At 41.8% G+C, this 23,420-nt stretch overlaps 2 protein-coding genes across 3 annotated transcripts; both read right to left on the bottom strand.

Annotated features, from left to right (window-relative positions):
- Positions 1-14: 14 nt before the first annotated feature.
- LOC117512476 (neuropeptide FF receptor 1-like) lies at positions 15-4,107 on the bottom strand. The gene is made up of 2 exons (XM_034172566.1): positions 2,797-4,107; positions 15-192 (listed from the first exon to the last, which is right to left on the bottom strand). The coding sequence occupies exons 1-2, from the start codon at positions 3,736-3,738 to the stop codon at positions 34-36; spliced, it is 1,101 nt and encodes a 366-aa protein (XP_034028457.1). The 5' UTR covers positions 3,739-4,107; the 3' UTR covers positions 15-33.
- A 2,655-nt stretch (positions 4,108-6,762) lies between these two features.
- Positions 6,763-23,235, bottom strand: ddx20 (DEAD (Asp-Glu-Ala-Asp) box polypeptide 20). Of its 2 annotated transcripts, none has more exons than XM_034172568.1 (11): positions 22,953-23,235; positions 18,264-18,358; positions 17,915-18,083; positions 14,430-14,544; positions 14,147-14,289; positions 11,826-11,964; positions 11,609-11,667; positions 9,286-9,368; positions 9,064-9,169; positions 8,404-8,505; positions 6,763-7,971 (listed from the first exon to the last, which is right to left on the bottom strand). In XM_034172568.1, the coding sequence occupies exons 1-11, from the start codon at positions 23,233-23,235 to the stop codon at positions 6,857-6,859; spliced, it is 2,409 nt and encodes an 802-aa protein (XP_034028459.1). In that variant the 3' UTR covers positions 6,763-6,856. The 2 variants fall into 2 exon arrangements, with proteins under 2 accessions (XP_034028459.1, XP_034028458.1); XM_034172567.1 differs by having other exon boundaries at positions 6,763-7,974.
- Between the last annotated feature and the right edge of the window lie 185 nt (positions 23,236-23,420).

Raw genomic sequence — 23,420 nt, forward strand, 5'->3', positions numbered from 1 at the left:
AGTGTCCACTTCGTTTGGTCCAGTGAGGAACATTCACATCCTCCTCAGTTTGACAGGACACCTGGCGAGGCAGGACATCATCTTGGCGAGTTCAGAGCGAAACGGTCTCATGACTAAAGTGTAGATGAGGGGATCGACCGCAGCCTGCACACAGCTCAGTACGACGGCTGAAGTCTCCAGCTCGGTCAGCAGCTGTGGGAAACGTAGGAGGCACAAACTGTAGTGTGTGATGACACACAGTATACACTCAACAGTTTTCTTGGGTGGCAACAACACAAACAGTGAAAGAACGTAAAACATTACTAAAAATGGTCAGCTTTTACTGGTAACATTGTAGTTTATTTGCTTATGGTTCTGCTTTGTGTCTTGAGTTGTTTCTAATATGAGGGGTGAAAGGTTTTGTGCCTGAACAAGAAGAAACCATAACTGAATTAATGGAATGCTTTATTTTTCACCATAATCTCCAGTGTAAGTCCAAATGTTTTTTCCAGCGTCACTGCAGTGCCTTAATACCATACTCTATAGAAGGTCTTTTCCTGGAGCTCAAGGAAGCTTCAGCAAGATGCCTTTTCATGTTTAGAAACAGATGGAAGTCTGAAGGAGCCAAATCAGGGGGATAAGGAGGGTGCCAAACAAGTTCAAAGCCACATTCATGAATGGCAGACACTGCAGTGACTGACGTGTTGACTGGAGCATTGTCCTGGTGAAGCAGAACAACTTGTTGGAGCATTCCACACCACTTCTACTTTATTTTCTCCCGCAGCTGTCACAAAAGGAAAGCATAATAGGCCCCATTGATGCTGTGTCCCATCTGGAGACAGTCCACCATTATGATGCCCTCAGCATCCCAGAAGACAGTCGCCATGACCATTCCAGCAGACGAGACAGTTTGGGTTTTCTTTGGTGGGGGAGAACCAATATTTCCATTGTTTGGACTGTGTTTCAAAGTGATGGGTCCAGGTCTTGTCCATGGTCTCGAAGCATCATATGATGTTCTCCAGATCTGCTTCAAAATGCTGTAGATTCTCCCTGTAGATCTGGAACCTCATGCATTTCTGATCGACTATGACAAGCCTTGGGACCCATCGTGCTGAAATGCTTTGTAATTCACAGTTCTTCTGTCAGAACAGAGTGAACTCTCTCCTGGGACATGCCTACACTACTGGCTTTGTGACACTCACTTCCTCTTCTGTCGGCGAGGTCCATATGATGGATCTTCTGGTTCATATTGGTTGAGCTGGCAGTTCTGGATCTTCCTGATGTTGCTCCATATTCAACGCTTGTTTTGCTCCTCTTGAATTCAGCTGACCAGCATTTAACTGTAGCATACGTTGGGGCATTCTCACCTAATGTCATTATACAACTCAGCTGCCCTTTATTGTCATTATACAAAATGTACATTGAGATTAGAGAGATTCTCCTTTTTAGTGCAAACAGATAGCTAAATTAAAAACAGAAGTATAAAATAATACAGTTACAAGAAAGTATAGGTACCAAATATATACAAGATCATAATCCTACAGGAGAGTGCATATATATATATATATATATATATATATATATATATGAATGTATTACACGTCATCATGGAGCTCCTTCAGAGACCTTCCCTTTTTTTGTGAGATAATGAATCATGGCACGCCCACCAGTCTTGTCCACTTTACCAGTCTGCCACACCACGACTCACTTCACTGAAATATTGTCTACAACATTGCACCCAGTGAGTCTAAATTTCATATATTCTCAAGAGACATGTTGGTTTCTCTAATGCAAAAGATGGAAAACCACACCCTACTTTTTCTGGGTCAGGCTCAAAACTTTTCAATCACCCCTCGGATTTTGTCCTTTGCTGAAGGAAAGATGAAGCCTTGAACTGCTATTTTAAAGCTTTTATGGCCCTATCTTGCATCTGGTTCAAACCAGTGCTCAGCAATAGCATCATCGCTAGTTTCCAGCCAGCACAGCTGTCATTTCCAGTGCCAGCACCCACATTGTTGACATAGCGGGAGTACTTGTGCTTATCTTTGAGCATGCTGGTCTTAAAATGAGGTGTGGTTAGGTGCATTGCTATCATGAGGCAGCAGAAAATTTGTACCATAGACCAGCACAAATGTGCAACTTCGAGCACAGGTATAGTGCATTATTTTTGCTTTAAATAGCTGGGTTCAGGGTGAGTGTACACTCGTATTCCACCTCTTTACCCATCAAACTAAAAAGAAAAAAGTTAAAACTAATGGGAAAAGTACATTTAAAAACTCATTTTTGTATCATTTTCATAGTTTACAGGCAGGAACACCAATACAGCAGGGCCCTCAGAGAAGATCAGGTGGATGTAGATGGAGGTGAAGATGTTGCAGGAACAAGGCACAGAACTGTGTCACCTCTGGTAGATGCTGCGCTTGTAAAAAAAAAAAAAAAAAAGCTGCACACTTTGGCTGTGATCAGTTTCCTTGCCAGAAAATCTCTCACTTCTGCCACCTACTGAGTCTAAAGAGCAGTGCCCTGGGTTCACAACACACAACTCACATGCACACAAGGGAATGATGGATAACAATGTTATTTAACATCATGTCCAAACACACACATACAATTGAGTACATGCAACCTCTTTGTGCCATGCACCTTACTTTGTGCTCAGATTGCACACTATATAGTTCGAGAAGTACAGTTGGACACATCTCAAAATGCATTGCACTATAGCTGGCCTACATAGGGCCCTTAAACTTCATTTTAAAGTATTTATTTTTGTTTTAACGATTCTGAAATGTTTATGAAAAAGTAAAGTGAAACACTCACTTCATGCGTATCATGCGACGAGATGATATTCATCAACAAAATAACCACCATGGGTACCCAGAAAAGGGTGAAAGCCATGATTAGGTACCCAAAACGCTGGGCCACTTTCCCTTCCAGATGTTTCCTGCTCCTCTCTCTGGCGCCAGGGCACAGAAGGCACACTGCCCCCACAATCTCTGAAGGAGCATCAGCACAGGAAGCACCAGCGTCAGCCACAGCAGGCAGAGGAGCTGTCCGCGGTGCCGAAGCAGGAACACCTGCCCAGCCACCGTGTTCGCCCCCCATGGGCCTCAGCTGCACTCCTTGATTGAAAACCTTTTTTCTGTGGTGCCTGATGACTTTGAATATTCTCACGTAGTGGACAGTGATCACAGTCAGAGACAGTCCCCACAGCGGCACCAGCACATAAGGCCCAAATGGATCCAAATACTCACGGTGGTCCCTCACATGCCAACTGCACAGCATGTAAAAAAGAGCTTGCTTGGACAGAGTCAGAGACACCACGGCCAAAATGAGGCCACACGCCCAGATGGACAAGATCCAAAAGCGAATCCTGGCTTTTGTCCCGTCCTTTTGGAAAGGGAACGCGATGGTTTGGAAGCGCTCCACGCTGATGCTGACCAGAGTGAGCAGCTGGACGCAGCTGCAGAGGGCGTAGGTGAACTGCTGCAGGGAGCACAAAGGCACCGACCCTGGCCTGTCCTTGCCATAACGCACAAAAGAGAAGAGCAGCAGCGGTGCGTCCACACAACACTTCATCAAATCTGCGATGGCCAGATTGACAAGGAGAGCATTGTTGCAAGTCTGGAGACTTTTTGTTTTGAAGACAACCCAACACACCCATACGTTCCACAGTAACCCAAAGATGAAGGTCAACGTTAAAAGGATGCAGTTAAACATCAAAAACAGAGTCTCCACCTGGGCTTCAGACTGCAGCTTCATTTCACTCAGTAGTTGTAGCTTTACCTGCTTTTGATGTTTCCTCCGACACTGTCCACTCTTGGTTTGATTTTGAGAGCTTTTGCATTTTGTCGTGCCCAGCACTGATTGGCTGAGCAGCAGCACCGAGTGATTAGCCTCTAATCAGGAGTGTGTGAACTTGTCTGACCTTGCTGCACCCTGGTGATGAGAGCAGACTGCTGATTTGTTCTTCTTCACCTCCAAATAAACACTGGCTTAAATTAATGGCCGGTGAATTTCGTAAACCCCAGCTAGAGTTGCAACATTTAGAGATTTCGCCTGAGGTTTGAATCTTGCAGCACTGTGTGGATGTGTCAGTGTGAAAAGAACACCAGCACACAGCCTGCAAATGAAAGAACCAATTTTACTTCAAGTCCATTTATGAAATAAAGTAATTTGTTGCTGGTATATATTCTTTTAGGCAGGACTAAAAAACAAACTGCTCAATCTTAATCACATTATTGGAATTCACAGTTCAGTGTCTTCTGATTAAACAGAGCTTCAGCTGTGCCTTCTGCCACAAAACATAATTGCTCTCTTGCAGAATTATATATTTTTAATGACAATTAACCCCTTAACGCCCGAATTTATATAGCTGTATATAAAAAAATGTTTTGTGTGTTTTTGCCTTTAAGTAGATGGTAAATAATGTTGAGATTATTAATTTCACTTTTGCACAAAAACTAGATAGTAATATTGGGTATTCTGGTAATTACTTTATGTTATGTTATAATAATAATGATGGTATGTTGCAAATTTGCGACAACAGGCATACAGGTCAATTTGGTAAGTTGCATATTTGAGTCAGATTGTAGCATATATGCGACGACGGGCATGCATGCTTCACCAGTAGCAGGCTATAAATGTTTTTTTTGTTTTTTTATTCAAGACACCGTGCTCTCATGTAAACATAAATATGTTTACATGAGTGAGCACGGTGGGGCAGCAGTTCTGCTGCTTCCTAACAAGAAGGTCCCAGGTTCAAAGGTATAACCTGGCCCTGAACATGTACATCTGGAGTCATATCCTGTGTAACTTGTGCTCAATCAAGTGGATCCAGAATGGCAGCTTCAGGAGCACCCTACGAAGACTTCAGAGACCACAGAGCCTGGAACAAACAATTCTGAAATGGGATGGTCCAGCCCATGAAGCGTTTTGCTATTGCATCATTGGCTTTTACCCCGTCAATGACAACCCGACAGCTGCATGTGACAACCTAATGTAACCTGTAGTTTATTTTTTACTACTTCTATACTGTACTTATAAATATTACTTATGTAATAAGTATATTAAGTATATACTAAGTATATATATATATATTAAATATATAAGTATAATATTACTTTCTGGGGTGGTGGATCATCACACAATGGCTCATGGGTTTGTTTGGGCCACGAAGGATACATGTTGCATATTCTTTGTTTTCACAGGAAAGAAGGCTGCACATCAGCCACATTCAGAGAAGCCTGTGAAGCGGAACAGTCTTGTCGAATGAATAGTTTCAAAATTATAAAAATGTGTACATTCTTCACAGCACTCCCCCTCCCCTTCTTATTGAGTGTACATGCTTCAGGATCCAAAAAATGTAAGTCATGATTGTAGATGTGCACAGTTGAGCGGCTCTAAAGGGAGTTAATGACACGTCTGTAATGCGTAAACCTTTTAACGGTTTAGCATGTCAACCTGCTAACGTTTGGACCGGTCACATTCTTAATGTTAAACTGCCACTGCTTTGATGTCAAAATGTGTCATCACCAACTGCTGCCAACATCAGCTAAACAAAACAAGACTGTTGAGCTTGTTTTTATTGTAATGGGAGCCACTTCTCAGTTGGATGGCACCATACCACTTTTTCATGTCCAGTAGATATTGGAACCCTCAGTATCTGTCAATACAGATACCTTTGTCTGTGTCTTTAAACAGCTAATCCATTAACGTATTTGCCTGTGTGTATTTTGCTAACAGCCATCCAGTAAAGCATCTACACAACCTGTGGAATAAATATTCTACTCCTCTAAAAGACAGTATAGTAAATAAATCCCTTCGGCTGCTCCCTTGTTTTTGCACTCGGGGTCGTGACAGAAAATCCAAGGTGGATCTGCATGAATTGGCACAGGTTTTACACCGGATGCCCTTCCTGACGCAACTCCACATTGCATGGAGAAATGTGGCAGGGGTGGGATTGGAACTCGGAACCTTCTGCACTGAAACCAAGCTCATTAGCCACTTGGCCACCACCCCTGAAAAAAGGTCAGATCAGGCTTGTATTGCATATCTGAGTCATGTTTTTTGGACTATGTATACTGTCTTTTAGAGTCTTTCGTCTCTCTAAGACAGTATACATAGCCCAAAAAACATGACTCAGATATGCAATACAAGCCTGATCTGACCTTTTTTCTTTAAATTACGATACTTGATCTACTTGTTTTTTGTCGGCATCAAACCACCAGACCCATAATGCGCCTTAGCAATAAAGTAGATCATTGACCAATGAAATATTAGGACAATCTGAATCAAATTTTGTTCTCAGTTTGAAGCAAGAGGACAAGCAGCAGCACTAACAATTAGCATCATGTGGTCACTGAACATTGAGGGAGGAGCCAGCATGGCTCAGAAATGAGCCAAGGAAATTTAAACGTACTGTATTAACAACAGGCCAACTTGACTGTTCATCTGTGCTCTACCTGACCAGGTACACACAAATGCGTAATGTGAGGTGAATGCCCCTGAGCTGACATAAGTCTGAACATCCTGTAAACAAAATGACCTAATAGAAGCCAGAGGTCATGTTGAATAGAATGACAAAAAGTGAGCCTGATCACATCATTCAGGCAGGCTGATGTGTGAGTGTATAAACCAGAAATCTAAACAAACCATTTTTTAGCTGTGTAAAAATAACGCTTTTTGGCATCACTGGCTCCGCTACACACTTTGACTGTATAGTCAAAGTGTGAGTTACAAACCAGATGTGTAAAAAACGTAGTAGTAATTAAGGCTCAACAAATCAGAATCTGCATTTAATGCTGTGATTGTTTGCAGACATCCAGGTATTTAACAAAAAAGAAAGCAGCATTATAAATCTGAATAAAGTACAGAAACATCAGTGCTTCATGAGTTCTTCCACGTACACGGCATTCATACGATACGCTGCCATCCAGTTGTGAACTACGCTGTAGTAGCTTTGGTAATCGTGAGGCTGAACAGGGGCCGTGGACGCATAGTAGCTATTCCATGCTCTGTAGCAGGCTCTCCAGTAGGTGTCAGTGTTCCACCCCTCCTCCTCCTCTTCATCTTGATCTCCGTCTGTTTCCTTTGTTTGCTCTCTTGCAGTTCTTTCAGGCCCGTTTTGTCTATGTTTGCCAGCGTCTACGTTCATCTTCCTCAACTTATTCCTGCTGCTCTGTACTCGAGGCCTCTGACTGGCTTGTTTGTTTGATTTATCGTTTGTCGCCAATCCTTTCTTTACAGGCTGAGGTGGCGCTCGTCCGATGGGGGCACTGGGAGGTTGGTGACTTGTTTTTGGGTCAGGTGTACAAGGGTCAGAGCTTGGTGGATCTGCTTTTGGTTCAGCCTCCATCTGACGCAAGGTGGATTCTGGGTATTCACCTCCTCTGTTCTGGTCTGGTATCTCCTCACTCTGTACCTCCTCCACTTCAGAGTGGGAGCTTGAAGAACCAGAAGACATACTTGGAGGTGAAATGTTACCCTTCCAACGTTCACCATTTGTAACATGAGCTCCCTCATCGTCAAGCGTGACTAACTCCCTGTCTCCATTCAGATCACTCACACTGCTGTCCTCTTGACCTCTGAACTGCCTGATGACCTCCACTGACCTCCCCAGCCCTGTGGAAATGAAGCTGTGAAAGTCACGCTCAGCCTCCTCAAAGGTCATGAACTCAGACCTGCAGCTCTTGAAGGAGCTGAGTGGAGGAATCTTCGGCAGAGCGTCTTGCAGCTCTTTTCGAGTTTGGGCCACAGAGGTGTCAGGGTTCAGTGCCGAAGGCCGAGGAGGATCTTCACCATGTGGTCTGACGGATGAATGGCTTTTCTTCATGGGTTTTTTTGTTCCGTCGCTCCCAAAAGCTCGTTCACCTTCTGTTTTTGAACGCTTGTTCTTTACGGTCTTGGAGACTCGCTCAGGAAAGATGCACAACGTAGCCGGTTTGGTGCAGACATCCCAGTCACATGGCTCATCCATCAATGCAGGCTCTAGGACTGCTATAAAAAAAATTTTTAGTATTATGAGACAGAAAATACTCCAAACTCAACTTATAATTCTAGCCATGTACGTAGGATTCCATGAGACTAGCATATAAAATGGTGTGCAAAACTTTGATGCCTCCATCCCTATAAAAGACTGTTTACATACCACGTTAGCAAGTTACAGAGTTAACAAGCAAAATACTTCATCTTAATATGCAAATTTATGGACATAACTCTCTTAAAATGCAACCAGCTCATGTATTGCACGTCATATTTGTGTAGTAAACATGAACAGTTTAAAAATCTATTGTTGCAGAGTTACAGTCAGGACAGCGTGATCGGGCAGACAGATGTGAGCATCCGTCATAATGTGTCCATAACAGCTGGATGTAAAACAAGCAACACAACATACACATGAAACACTGACATATGGGTGGGACTCACATGGCAAAACAGACAAAGTCAGGCCGCATTTTTGAGCGATGGCCATCATCTTGTTCTCCTCTTCACCATGGCAACAGTAGGTCACAGCCAGCCCCTGAGTGCCTATAAACAAGAACAAACCAATGAGCACTCACTGCAATAACAAGATAATGGGCCAGAAATTTTGGAAGCTTTGCATCCATGTATGACGGCAGGTAAATGAAACCCTACATTCTTCTTGGAACGGTGATTATTTACAGTCCTTGTCAATAGTTATTGGCATGCCCACTCGATTTTTAAATATGCTCAGAAGCACTAAACAAGAACAAATATGCTTTCAGACAGTTGGGGGGAGGGGGCACGTACCTGTTACAGTAATTGGCACCCTTTGAAGGTTTTATAGTAACTCACTTTTAAAGACAGTTTTCTTGAGGTATGTCAGATGATGGACACATGACATGATGACAGATGTATGTCTTAGACTTCATTTACACCAATCACTAAGAAATATAAACAGTATAGTTGCTGATAGTAGACCATGACCTGAGGCTGAAACCAGGATTATGAAAAGCAAACAATTTTCTGGCCAGGCTACTCAAGTTCTTATGAGCCCAAAGTGCCATCAAGTCACTAATTACACCTAAATGCACAACTCTGACAAAACAATTAGTAGTAACTTACCAAAACGTCCGGCCCGTCCAATTCTGTGCATGTACGTCTCCCAGTCCTGTGGCACATCCAGGTTTATCACCAGGTTCACTTTCTCCGCATCTATACCTCTGGAAGTCTGACAGAGAACAAAGAACAGACGCTGAAATGAAGGTGAACAGAACTCTTTACAAGACCAGGACACACGTATGGAAGTGAAAGCCGACTTATTGTGAGAGAGGAAACATAGCTGACCAGGTCAGTGGAGATGAGCACCCTACACTGGTACTGCTTCAGTTTGGACATAGCCTCCAGTCTCTGGTCCTGACTCAAACCACCTGTATAGACACACACACACATACACACACTAAATCAGACCATGTCCACAGAAATCAAAAACACACTGCAAGGTGCAGCTCACTACAGCAATTCCACCCCAAATTTATAAGGTTTCATTAAACTATAATTAAATAAATAAAATGTTGAAAGCGAAAGATGTGGGGTCTGATCTACTAAATTATCCAAACTGTGGAAAAAAGAATTGGTTTTTTGGGGGGGTTTGTAAAAATGTTTAAAAAAAAATTCTGTGTAGGCTCTCAGTTGTCCAGGTGGTTTCCATAGTAGAGAAGCTTGAATCTTCGACTGGACTGGGTTGCTTGACGCGAGGACGTTTCGCTTCAAATCGCAGAAGCTTCCTCAGCTAAAATTCTTGCTCTGGTGGTCTGACTTCTGTCTTGACTCTTGTAGAGAAGAATAATCAAAAAGTCACAAAAGCTGGAGTTTTAAACCTAACCAGACCCCTCCTACCGAGAGGCAGACTGCTATAGGCTAGTGACTAAACAATGGCTCTAATTAGCACCTATTGTGCTCTAGTTAGCACCCTCCTAATGACAGGGCAGCTGTCCCTCTCCTGATGACTCCCTTGACGACTCTGCTGACGACGTGAATGACTCATTACCATGAACAAAAGAATGAAGCTGCTTTGATTTGAGTACCCCATTGTAAACAGGGGATAAAGCGTGTCTCAGACCCCCTCTCCGGTTAAGGCTGGGTTTCAAACGTTTCACAAAGAATGCCTCCTTGACCCCTCTCTCAAACCATTTCTTCTCTCTGGCTAATATTTTAACTTCCTTGTCCTCAAACGTGTGGTTAGTGTCTTTAAGGTGGAGATGAACTGCAGACTGAGGTTCACTGGCGCCCTCTCTGCGGTGCTGGTATAGCCTTTTGTGTAAAGGTTGCTTAGTCTCACCTATGTAGTGTTTGTTACAGTTTTCCTGACATCTGATAGAATACACTACATTGCTCTGTTTGTAACTAGGGATCTCCAATCGTAACATCACAGTCCAAGAATTACTCTTGGACTGTGATGTTACGATTGGAGAGAACAGGCAGCTCCAGACAGGGGTTTACAGAAAACCAACTCACACTGACCAATATCTGCTCGTTGGCTCAAACCACCCCCTTGAACACAAGCTCGGGGTAATCAGGACACTTCAACACAGAGCCCTACAGGTGCCCACAACTGCAGAGGGAAGGGCTAAAGAACAACTTGTCCAGAAAGCCCTCACACTATGTGGGTACCCACGATGGTCCCTGGACAAAGTGCAGAAGTCCCAGAGAACAAAGAGACCAGATAGACAGGAGAGACAGAGACAAGAAGAAGAGGAGTGTCTCTCCCTTATTTAGCAGGAGTAGGGGAAAAACTACAGAGGATCTTCAGACAGCACAAAATCCCAGTTTACTTTAAACTGGTTAGCACCTTGAGACAGAAATTAGTTCACCCTAAGGACAGGATCCCTAGTTACAAACAGAGCAATGTAGTGTATTCTATGAGATGTCAGGAAAACTGTAACGAACACTACATAGGTGAGACTATGCAACCTTTACACAAAAGGTTATACCAGCACCGCAGAGAGGGCGCCAGTGGACCTCAGTCTGCAGTTCATCTCCACCTTAAAGACACTAACCACACGTTTGAGGACAAGGAAGTTAAAATATTAGCCACAGAGAAGAAATGGTTTGAGAGAGGGGTCAAGGAGGCATTCCTTGTGAAACGTTTGAAACCCAGCCTTAACCGGGGAGGGGGTCTGAGACACGCTTTATCCCCTGTTTACAATGGGGTACTCAGATCAAAGCAGTTTCAGTCTTTTGTTCATGGTAATGAGTCATTCACGTCATCAGCAGTCGTCAAGGGAGCCATCAGGAGAGGGACAGCTGGCCTGTCATTAGGAGGGTGCTAACTAGAGCACAATAGGTGCTAATTAGAGCTATTGTTTAGTCACTAGCCTATAGCAGTCTGCCTCTCGGTAGAAGGGGTCTGGTTAGGTTTAAAACTCCAGCTTTTGTGACTTCTTGATTATTCTTCTCTACAAGAGTCAAGACAGAAGTCAGACCACCAGAGCAAGAATTTTAGCTTCTGCGATTTGAAGCGAAACGTCCTCGCATCAAGCAACCCAGTCCAGTCGAAGATTCAAGCTTCTCTACTTTAAAAATTTTTCCAAACTGTCTTTTTTCATGTTAATTTGCCTGTCTTCATCATTACAACCACACTCATAACTGCTTTTCCAGTATGTCTCACCTGAAATATAAGCAGAAGGTAAACCTTTTGAGGACAAGACATCTGCCAGGTGCTGAGCCCTGTGAGAGCAACATCATGGAAGAAACACTTCAGCAACATGCATCATCTATATTTACAATCATTATATGACCAGCAGCAGAAATTAAGCAACAGCAGCACGGCTGCTGTGGTCCGTAAAGTAAAGGTGACAGCTGCAGAGAGCAGACTCAGACGTTACCGTGTGTGCAGGTTGGAAAACACCAGGGCTTGGTTGAACGGTATTTTACTGAAGAGCTCCAGTAAGTGCTGCACCTTCTCCTCAAAAATCTTATGAGGCAACGCATGGGACTGCACGAGCTTGTAAAACTGCTTCAAACCTGGCAGGCGGTGTACAAGGACAAAAGCAGGAAATTATTTACAGGGAACAAACTCTGAGAATAATAAAAAATAATTTAAAAAAGTAATTTAATAAAATGTACACAAATCTGCCACTGCACAAAGAAAATGGCAGTACAAATAAAATTATTTTTAGAAGTGTGTTCATCTGTAATATCCCTAGTTCCCAAACTGAGGTCACAGGTGGGCCATGAGATGTCTTCTTTAAGGTTGTTAAAATTAGAAAAGCACATTAGATAAAGTCACAATAAAGTCTCCCTCAGCCCCAACCAGTCCCAGCAGAAGACTGCCCCTCCCTGAGCCTGGTTCTGCTGGAGGTTTCTTCCTGTTAAAAGGGAGTTTTTCCTTCCCACTGTAGCCAAGTGCTTGCTCACAGGGGGTCGTTTTGACCGTTGGGGTTTTACATAATTATTGTATGACCTTGCCTTACAATATAAAGCGCCTTGGGGCAACTGTTTGTTGTGATTTGGCGCTATATAAAAAAATTGATTGATTGACTGATTGACAATAACTCACTTCATGGATAATCAAAACGTAATTAAACAAATGAACCAAAGACAAAAAGGGTGGTGGCAGGGATAACTTTATTCTTTTGCAGTGTTTGTGTGTAGTCATTTGCACCAACTGGGGAAGATCAACCTTTTATCGTACTCTGTAACGCTCCGAAGAAGACGGCGAAGAACGCACTGTGTCCTGAACATTTCAATGAACAGTGGGGACATCATCAGAATGGTAAAAAATGTACCATTTTTAAGTCCATAATTCATCCTGATGATGTCCCTGCCATGTTCTCACAATGTATAACTCATTTCTTAACGTGCATGATCACATGTGTGAAATTCATTCTTACAACGTTATTACCAATTGTAACAGCTGAGTTGATCCTTGACATTTGATTGGTGCTTTGTATGGCACGTGATATGGATTAGTCATCCCATTTGTGTTGCGTTGCATTTACCGTGCAAATTTGGTTCCATATGTTTTGTAGCATTGCACGCTGTGAACCCCGACCACTCACATACTACTGGGGCAGCGTTTAGCTAAACATGGCTGAGTTTGTTTTTGAGACATGAAGAGGTTAAGATGAAAAGCTGGACAAATTTCTGACATAACTTTTCGCTATACTGAGGAAGTTTTTTTTTTTTTTTTTTTTGGAATAACACGATGTCAATGCAAGGCATCACAGAATACATCATCAGAATTATTAACTTTTTCCAAGTTGACTGAGAACAATTTTGGACTCCTATTTAAACTGTGTGTTGGACTGTTGATGTCAAAGCACCAGTGACGAACACCAAAATGCAAGTCGCTTTTCAGTTGTTTATAAATTAATATATCAAATGACAAGGATCTATTTTAGCTGTTATATAAAACAAATAATGAATGTTTTTACATTATTTCAATGGAGCGTAAAGCTGGAACGTCATGAAATAATGGTACTGTTGAAATCAAACATTTATTTGGAAACTATCATGCTGTGCTTGTTCATTCCTTCTGCAAGTGTGGCTACATGTACAACAAGAGTTCTCTGAGAGCACAATATCCCCCACTGGAAAATGCTACTTTGTTAGAAGTGCTTGCTACAGTCTGATAACATTTCAAGGAATTGTAGCAAGTATGTCAAATTTCCTCCTAAAAATGTGAGAGGAGTTGATTTCAGAATGCAGGCATGAACTCATAAAACTGGCAGTGTCTAGGTTTATTAATAAAGGGCTATAACTCTGCCAAAATGTGCCAATCTTGTACAATAGAATTTGGGAAATCGTTTGAGTTATTGAGTTGTTTTGTTAGTAAGAGATTTTTACGTTGGTATTTTGTTTGTGTGTGTGCTGAATAAAACTTATTCAATCATTTATTCATATTACAATATGCACATTATCAACTGATAACAAGGATTTGTACGAAGACAGATGATTTCTGATCAGGATCAAAGGTCAGCAATCATGATCCAAGTTCGAGATCAAAGGTGCAACGCTCCAATAAAGAAAAAGAGAAAGAGACAAAAGGAAGATAACAGAGAAGTGTCAGACCTTGGTGTAGGTCTGCTTGTTTTTTTTTTTTTAAGTGTACGAGTATTTCTGGCATTCAAAGTATTTCCAGCTACTTCTGCAGGAACACTGACAGAGGAGCTGCAGCATGTCTGACTGTGAACAGGTGTCTCACCTTTAAGGCCCATATCACTGGGATTCAGTCTGACAAAGGTGGGCTCTCTCATGTAACGAGTAAGGTGCTGTGCAAGGGATTCTGGGTAGGTGGCAGAAAGTGCAAGCATCTGTTTGCTCACAGGCAGAGAGGAGAAGATCCAGCTGCAGAATTACAAGGTCAGAGGTGCACACAGGTCACGTGTGCAATATCAGCAAGCGGTTAATTTAGAAATGAGCCATATTAATCTGTAATCACAGCACAGGACTAAAATTAAATGTGTATCACTGTGGATGTTTCTTACTTAATCTGCTCCTGGAAGCTTCCCTCCTCCAACAGCTTATCAGCCTCATCCAGAACAAACAACCTGATGCTGGATGTGGACAACATGCCCAACTCAATCAGCTGCTTGATCCGACCTGAAGAATTAAGAACCGCAAACACAGTTACAACACAAATTACAGCATTAGTGTGTGTGTATATATATATATATATATATATATATATATATATATATATATATATATACACACACACACACACACACACACAGAGCTCAGTGAGTGAAACGCCTACTGCCTAATTTCCTCCCGTTTCCACCACTTGCATCATTTCCTCACATCTTATTCCCTGCCAAACGAAAGAAAGAAAAAGGCAAGAGAAGAACCAAAAACATTTCCTCTCAGATATAATCAATTACTAATGATGACCACACAGCTGCTCCAGGTCAGTTTAAACACTTGGTAGACGTTTTTGTTGTTGCCGTTCTTGTTAAGGCGTTGTTAATCACTGCATTTGTTGTGCAGTAGCACAGGAGTAAAAGCCAGGATTTACACCGCTACATTTAAGAGCCATTTACACCCTGAGACAGTGATGCAAACATATGGTGATGATTGCTTAAAAGAAAAAGATCTGTAGAAAAGTTCTACAGGATAAAAGTTCTTTTGGCCTCGTCCTTTTTCACTTGGGGTCGCCACAGCAGATATGACATGGCTTTGTATGTTGATTTGGCACAAGTTTTATCCCGACTGCTCTTCGTGACGCAACTCCACAGTACGTGGAGAATAGACACAGACAGTCTTGAACCAGGAACTTTCTGTTTTGGAAACAACTACACTAACCGCTGAGAGCCAATCTGTCTAATGGACAGAAGAAGAAACAAGAAACAATAAGCCACTCTGATACCTTTCATTTACCCCCCCTCCAAAATGGTGGACAATAACTACTTTCCAGACATCTATTAAAAAAAACAAAACAAAAAGAAAAACACCAGACTAAAAACAGCTCAGAACAATGACGTGTGGACCACAATCCACATATGGTACATCCAGAAAGTATTCACAGCGCTTCACTTCTTCCACATTTTATTATGTTACAGCCTTATTCCAAAATGTTGAAGAAAAAAATTTCCCTCAAAAATTACTACTCACAAGACCCCATAATGACAACATGAAAAGTTTTTATTTTTTTCAAATTCATTAAAAAATAATAATAATAATACAAAAGAAATCACACGTACATAAGTATTACACCCTTTGCTCAATACTTTGTTGATGTACCTTTGGCAACAATGACAGCTTTATATCTTCTTGAATATGATGCCACAAGCTTGATGCACCTATCTTTGGGCAGTTTTGCCTATTCATTCCTCTTTGCAGCACACTCCCCATCCATCAGGATGGATGGGGAGTGTTGCTGCACAGCCATTTTTAGGTCTCATTTTTAGGTCTGGGCTCTGGCTGGGCCACTCAAGGACATTCACAGAATTGTCCTGATATCTTGGCTGTGTGCTTTGGGTCATTGTCCTGTTGAAAGATGAACCGTCGCCCCAGTCTGAGGTCAAGAATGCTCTTGAGCAGGTTTTCATCCAGGATGCCTCTGTACATTGCTGCATTAATCTTTCCTTCAATCCTGACTAGTCTCCCAGTTCCTGCCGCTGAAAAACATCCCCACAGCATGAAGCCGCCGCCACCATGCTTCACTGTAGGGATGATGCATCGTTTCCTTCAAACATGACGCCTGGCATTCACCCAAAGAGTTCAATCTTTGTCTCATCAGATGAGAGAATTTTGTTTCTCATGGTCTGAGAGTCCTTCAGGTGCCTTTTGGCAAACTCCAGGTGGGCTGCCATGTGCATTTTACTTAGGAGTGACTTCCGTCTGGCCACTCTACCCTACAGGCCTGATTGGCCGATTGCTGTACAGATGGTTGTCCTTCTGGAAGGTTCTCCTCTCTCCACAAAAGAATGCTAGAGCTCTGACAGAGTAACCATCGGGTTCTTGGTCACCTCCATGACTAAGGTCCTTCTCCCCCAATTGCTCAGTTTAGACATGTAGCTAGCTCTAAGAAGAGTCCTGGTGGATCCAAACTTCTTCCATTCACAGATGGAGGTCACTGTGCTCATTGGGAGCTTCAAAGCAGCAGAAATGTTTCTGTCCACTCCCCTAGATTTGTGCCTCACAACAATCCTGTCTCGGAGGTCTAAAGACAATTCCTCTGCTTTTCCAAATCATGTCCAATCAACTGAATTTACCCCAGATGGACTCCACTTAAGCTGTAAAAACATCTCAAGGATGATCAGTGGAAACATGATGCACCTGAGCTCAATTTTGAGCTCCATGGCAAAGACTGTGAATACTTATGTACATGTGATTTTTTAGTTAATTATTTTTAATAAATCTGAAAAAAATCTCCCAAACTTTTTTATATTGTCATTATGGGGTATGTAAAATTTTGAGGAAAAAAAAATGAATCTCATCCATTTTGGAATAAGGTTGTAACATAAATGTGGAAAAACTGAAGCCCTATGAATACTTTCCAGTTGCACTGTATGTTGGGCTTTTCCCAGATGGAGCGCTGTTAAGCATGTTAAAAGGCGCCAACTGGCTGGCTTTCCTTCTGCTCTATGCAGAGCAGGGATGAAGGGTTGGGAAGAAGTGGCTCAGAAGGGAAGCACTGTTTTCTTCATAAGGTGATAGTCTAGTGGTTAAGGTGTTGGGCTTGAGTCCAGAAGATCATGGGTTCCAATCCCCGCCTGACTGGAAAATCACTAAGGTCCCTTGGGCAAGGCCTTTAATCCCCTATTGCTCCCGGTGTGTAGTGAGCGCCTTGTATGGCAGCACCCTGACATCGGGGTGAATGTGAGGCATTATTGTAAAGCGCTTTGAGCGTCTGATACAGATGGAAAAGCGGTATATAAATGCAGTCCATTTACCATAAAAAAGCGCTAGTATCACATCTAGTGGGAGAAAAAAAATAGAGAAGGGTAATTTCACTGCTTGCACAGACTTGTGGCCGTGTTGATCAGTATGCATGTCTCAAAGAAAAACAAAAGTCCACATGTGGACTTCTACAGCAAATGTCACAGGAATCTATATCCAGCTGTTTCAGGCATAAATTTTCTTTATAATAACAGATGAATTTCTATAGACACAGCTTTAAAAGATACCTACAAAAGGTAGATATGAGTGCTCAATATGACCATATTAAAGAAACATCAACATAAAGAAACTGCAACTTAATTCCCTTGTGAAACCAAATGAATGGACGGATCAGTTACAACTTCTTTATTCGTTGTCCTCCGTTGTATCAAATGTCACACTGGCTTGCTTTGCATTAACAAAACAGTCCTTTCACAATACAACACTCACTTCTTAGCCCCCCTTCGAAGTAAATATGTCTAATATTAAGGCACATCAAACAGGAATACATGTATTTCTAATTTACACCTTAACAGAGACACCCGATAATGAATTGAATTGAATAATTGTTGGATGGTAAATTAAATACCAGGTGAGCCCACAGCGATATGACACTTCTTCAGATGAGGCTTGTCCTGACTCACAGGCCTGCCCCCGATGAAAACGTGGCATTCCAGGCCCTCCATGGCACAGCCTATGGCCATCACTACCGAGTGGATCTGCACTGCTATCTCACGTGTAGGAGCCAGCACTAAAACCTGCAAAAAGCACAAACATATTCAACTAAGCAAATTTTCTTGCAATACACAAGAAGGCTGCACTGACTATGAATTAAGTACCTTTGCAACAAAGAGTAAAAGCTTGTTTTATACCATTATAAAAGTTCAACTCAGCTTACTAATCTCGAAGGCAGAATTTTCCTGAGAAAACAAGCTCACCTGAGTTGCGAGATTCTCCAGGACGAGAGAGTCCAGTGCGATCGTGCAAAACACGCATGTCTTCCCCGTGCCAGACTTGGCTTGGACGATCAAATCTGAAACAACAGATGTACAACACTCAGCAGCACAATCAATCATAATCACAGTGTTGGCCTCCACAATTGTCGGAAATAAAGTGGGTGCAATATTGCTGCTTAAAATTCACAGCCTCAAATCAAGTGTTTACATCCAAACTGTCTAAAGAAACACAGGTGTTTACTTTAACCCTGTCGTGATTAATCACTCAATGCTTCACAGCTGCAGGAGACAAAATTCACAAGATGAAAATAAACTAAAACTCCTGAGGAGGAAATATATATATATATATAGACACAAACACACACACGCACTTCTCTCTGGGGTTCAAAAACTGTTAGCCACTGTGCGTAATTGGTGGCAATTTCAATTAGCCACATGGGAAGTTAATTAGCTACATTAATTCATAACAAAAATGCAAACATGCACAGTGCAAATATGTACTGTGCGAGTCTCCGTCTGTGATTGGTGAATGGTCTCAGGGGCGGAAACAAAGTGTTTTTATGCTGTGTGCCCAACATAAACGACACACTGTTGCATCGTTGACTTGGAAAACTGTCTCATCTTTTCCAGCCCGACATTTGTCTTTTGGACATTTATGGGGTCATTATTGCAGGAAAAGTATTTGCAAATGTGTATTTTGATCTCTTCGAGGGACCAGCCAGGCTTAAAACGACAGCGATGAGCGATGTCATTGGTGCTTGCACCCTCTGGTGGAGGCACACAGACACGTCTCTACACACACAGACACGTCTCTACACACACAGACACGTCTCTACACACACAGACACGTCTCTACACACACAGACACGTCTCTACACACACAGACACGTCTCTACACACACAGACACGTCTCTACACACACAGACACGTCTCTACACACACACACACACACACACACACACACACACACACACACACTTACAGATCTAACGCGGCAGAACTGTAGCAAAAGTCGTGTAAGAACACATTCAACTGAATGGCCCAATTTTCACAAACACACGGATACACGCGTACAGATTTTTTTACGCATTTGTGGATGTGTTTACACACACACACACACAGATCAAAATACGCACACATAGATTGCTATATGCATTTGTGGATCTGCTTACACACACACAGAGATCAAAATACGCATCTGCAAATACTTTTGCTACAATAATAGCCCCATATAGGGAGATCTTGTGTACATACACACACTCATAATACATATTTAAGGAAAAAAAAAAAACAGACTGTCCAAAATTTATTTTCACTTATATTGTGATTTTTATTTATTTACAACCCCTGGCAAAAATTATGGAATCATCGGCCTCGGAGGATGTTCATTCATTTGTTTAATTTTGTAGCAGTCAGTAACGGTTACTTTTTTAGACCAAGCAGAGAGAAAAGAATAAGGAATCACTCAATTCTGAGGAAAAAATTATGGAATCATGAAAAACAAAAGAACGCTGCACCACCTCTGGCTTTTATAACAGCTTGCAGTCTCTGAGGCATGGACTTAATGAGTGACAAACAGTCTTCATCAATCTGGCTCCAACTTTCTCTGATTGCTGTTGCCAGATCAGTTTTGCAGGTTGGAGCCTTGTCATGGACCGTTTTCCTCAACTTCCAAAGATTTTCAATTGGATTAAGATCCGGACTATTTGCAGGCCATGACATTGACCCTATGTGTCTTTTTGCAAGGAATGTTTTCAGTTTTTGCTCTATGGCAAGATGCATTATCTTGAAAAATGATTTCATCATCCCCAAACATCCTTTCAATTGATGGGATAAGAAAAGTGTCCAAAATATCAACGTAAACCTGTGCATTTATTGATGATGTAATGACAGCCATCTCCCCAGTGCCTTTACCTGACATGCAGCCCCATATCATCAATGACTGTGGAAATTTACATGTTCTCTTCAGGCAGTCATCTTTATAAATCTCATTGGAACGGCACCAAACAAAAGTTCTAGCATCATCACCTTGCCCAATGCAGATTCGAGATTCATCACTGAGTATGACTTTCATCCAGTCATCCACAGTCCACGATTGCTTTTCCTTAGCCCATTGTAACCTTGTTTTTTCTGTTTAGGTGCTAATGATGGCTTTTGTTTAGCTTTTCTGTATGTAAATCCCATTTCCTTTAGGCAGTTTCGTTTTGTTCGATTTTTGAGACATATTGCTTTAAGTTTTCTGTCTTGACAGTTTGATGTCTTCCTTTGTTTCAATTGACATCTCTCATGTTGGAGCCATGATTCATGTCAGTCCACTTGGTGCAACAGCTCTCCAAGGTGTGATCACTCCTTTTTAGATGCAGAATAACGAGCAGATCTGATTTGATGCAGGTGTTAGTTTTGGGGATGAAAATTTACAGGGTGATTCCATAATTTATTCCTCAGAATTGAGTGATTCCATTTATTTTTTTTCCCTCTGCTTGGTCTAATAAAAGTAACCGTTACTGACTGCCACAATTTTTTTTTCCTGATTTCTTATAGTGTTTCTTAAAGCCAGAAAGTTGCCATTTGAAATGACTTTAGTTTTGTGTCATGTCTGTGAGCTGCTTTTTTTCTACAAAATTAAACAACTGAATAAACATCCTCCGAGGCCGGTGATTCCATAATTATTGCCATGGGTTGCATTACAGTGTACGTAAATTCTAGTGCAAGAGAAACCTTCAATCACAATGTAACTGAAAATAACAAATTTTGGAACGTAGGTTTTTTGTTTTTCTTTTAGTTTAATTGGATACAACACTGTAAATACAGTTATTTTCTGTAAATTAACAAACCAGCTATTATTGTAGGTGTTATGCCCATCATGGAAAATAACATTGTTTAATTAAACAAATTCAATTTTTTATTAATTTTCTTGCCTTCTTAAATTACATACACATTTATGTAAAAATTACAATTATTAATAATTAAATACATATCTTGTATCAAGATTTGTGTGCATATTAATTTCTCAGTGTAACTTTAGGGTTGCTAAAGATTTAGTATCATTATTGAAGGTTTTTCTTCATAATAATTTAAACAAAATCTAGATTTATGTAACTTTATTTACCTTAATTTGAATCAGGATTATTTTTATGGTTTTGTTTGGCAGCCTTAGCTTTTTTTATTACGTCTGCCACAGAAAGGGCTGACAGATCAGTTAGCTTCACCATGAAGTGAAAAGAGGTTATTGGAATGGCCAAGTCTGTCTGTCTCTCCTTAATAACTTCAAAACTTCAGATAAACTCAATAGAATGTCATAGACTGCCTAAAGTCAAATCATAACCTATAATCTAAAACACGTTCATGAATGTCTCAGAAACAGGGCTTTCTGCACAGATTGTGCTCTCTCGGGCAAACAAACAAACAGTAAACCTCTGACGCCGTTGTCTTTTGATTTTGCTTAACAAAATCAAAAGCAGCAGCAATAAAAGAAAATGCACATGGAAATTGCGTCTGGATACATTGTTGCAAAATAAGTTATCTTACGTTTTGACTGAAACAAAAAATAACTGTCAAAGTTATAGATTATCAAAAAATCTGCAAATCAGTGATCCTTTCCCATTCAAAGCGGCTATTCCTAATTCTACTCATATGAAGCGTAGCCATGTCAGACGGTATGGGTAGGGTTTGGGGATATGTTTAAGGCTAAGAGTTAGGCTAAGGGTTAAAGTTAGGTTTTAAATTAAAGTATGTTTGAGACTTAAAGGTGTGACCCACTGAAAAATGTGACACAAGTGGTAGTGACTTTTGAGCCAGCACAACAGATTTAAAAAACATTTTTGCTAAAGACCCACCCCAAGTATTAAATTATTGTGGTAAAGTTAAAACATAGGATGATAGAAGTGTTTTGGAACCACAGAAAGTGATTAAGATCATCACTTCAAAAGGTGGTGACATTGTGGCTTAGTGGTTAGCACTGTTGCCTCTCAGCAAGAAGGTCATGGGATCCATTCTGCACGGTCTCCCCATATTAGTAAGGGTTCCATGCGAGTGCTCCGGCTTCTTCCCACTTCTAAAAACATGCATGTTCGGTGAATTTTTGATTCTAAATTAACGGCAGGTGTGAATGTGGATGCATTAGTCCGTCCATATGTAGCCCTGCGATAGACTGGCATCCTGTCCAGGGTATACCCCGCCTCACGCCCTATGACTGTCGGTGTCAGAGACTCAGTACTCTCCTAGACTGAGCACCCCGTGCCTTCACTAGGTATGCGTCATGGCGGAGCATTAGCAGCAATGAACAGATTACTGCCTCATTTCTGATTTGAACTGACTTTGTACGTTGCCAGATTTCCAGAAACAAGCAACCATATCTGTCTAATATACAGATTTGGGTTAGAGGGCAAAAATAAGATACAAATCAGATACTTAGGCCTGAGCAAGACACCCAAATAATTGTGAAAACCGCACATGAACGGTGTTGTTACGTGTATAGAGAAAACAAGCGGAACTGGCAACATGTTAGCAAACCGTCCTGGGATCACCTCTGTTCACGTGCACTGCGGACAGTAACGCGTGACTGGACCGTCAACAGGTTTAACTTATTTTTCTGTCCTATACACATCCACGCACGGTCTCACAGTCCATATCCACGTATGTGGGGAGTCCCACGCAGTTTTACTAACTCACCGAGTCCACAGCGACCCAGCGGGATCGCTTTTAGCTGGATGGGGGAAGGTTTCTGGAAGCCTGCGGCGGACAGTCCATCCAGCACGGGCTGAGACAGCAGCAGCGAATTAAAGTCTATCCCCTCGGACAACAGAACGTCGTCAGTCCGCTTTCTCGTATCAATATCGTGTGCAGCTTTCCTCACGGAAGCCGCCATGTTGACTATTCCCGAGTGGGTACAAAGCGGAACAAGTACCGTTTGAAAAGCTGCCGCAGTGCGCCCTCTATTGACTGGGAGGGACATTTCTTCTCTCAGTCGCTCAAATGGCCAGATATGTATTTGCTGATATCACACTGACTTTTATTCAACAGGTGATCACTTCAGCTGTAAATAAATCAAAGCCTGATACCAGAAGACAACTGATGGAACAGGGTTCACCAGGAAGTTGTCCATGCCCCAAGTCTCAAGGCTGGAAATCAGTGTAGTCC

The sequence above is a fragment of the Thalassophryne amazonica genome, chromosome 6, assembly GCF_902500255.1.
Source record: "Thalassophryne amazonica chromosome 6, fThaAma1.1, whole genome shotgun sequence".
In the NCBI taxonomy this organism is placed as follows: domain Eukaryota; kingdom Metazoa; phylum Chordata; class Actinopteri; order Batrachoidiformes; family Batrachoididae; genus Thalassophryne; species Thalassophryne amazonica.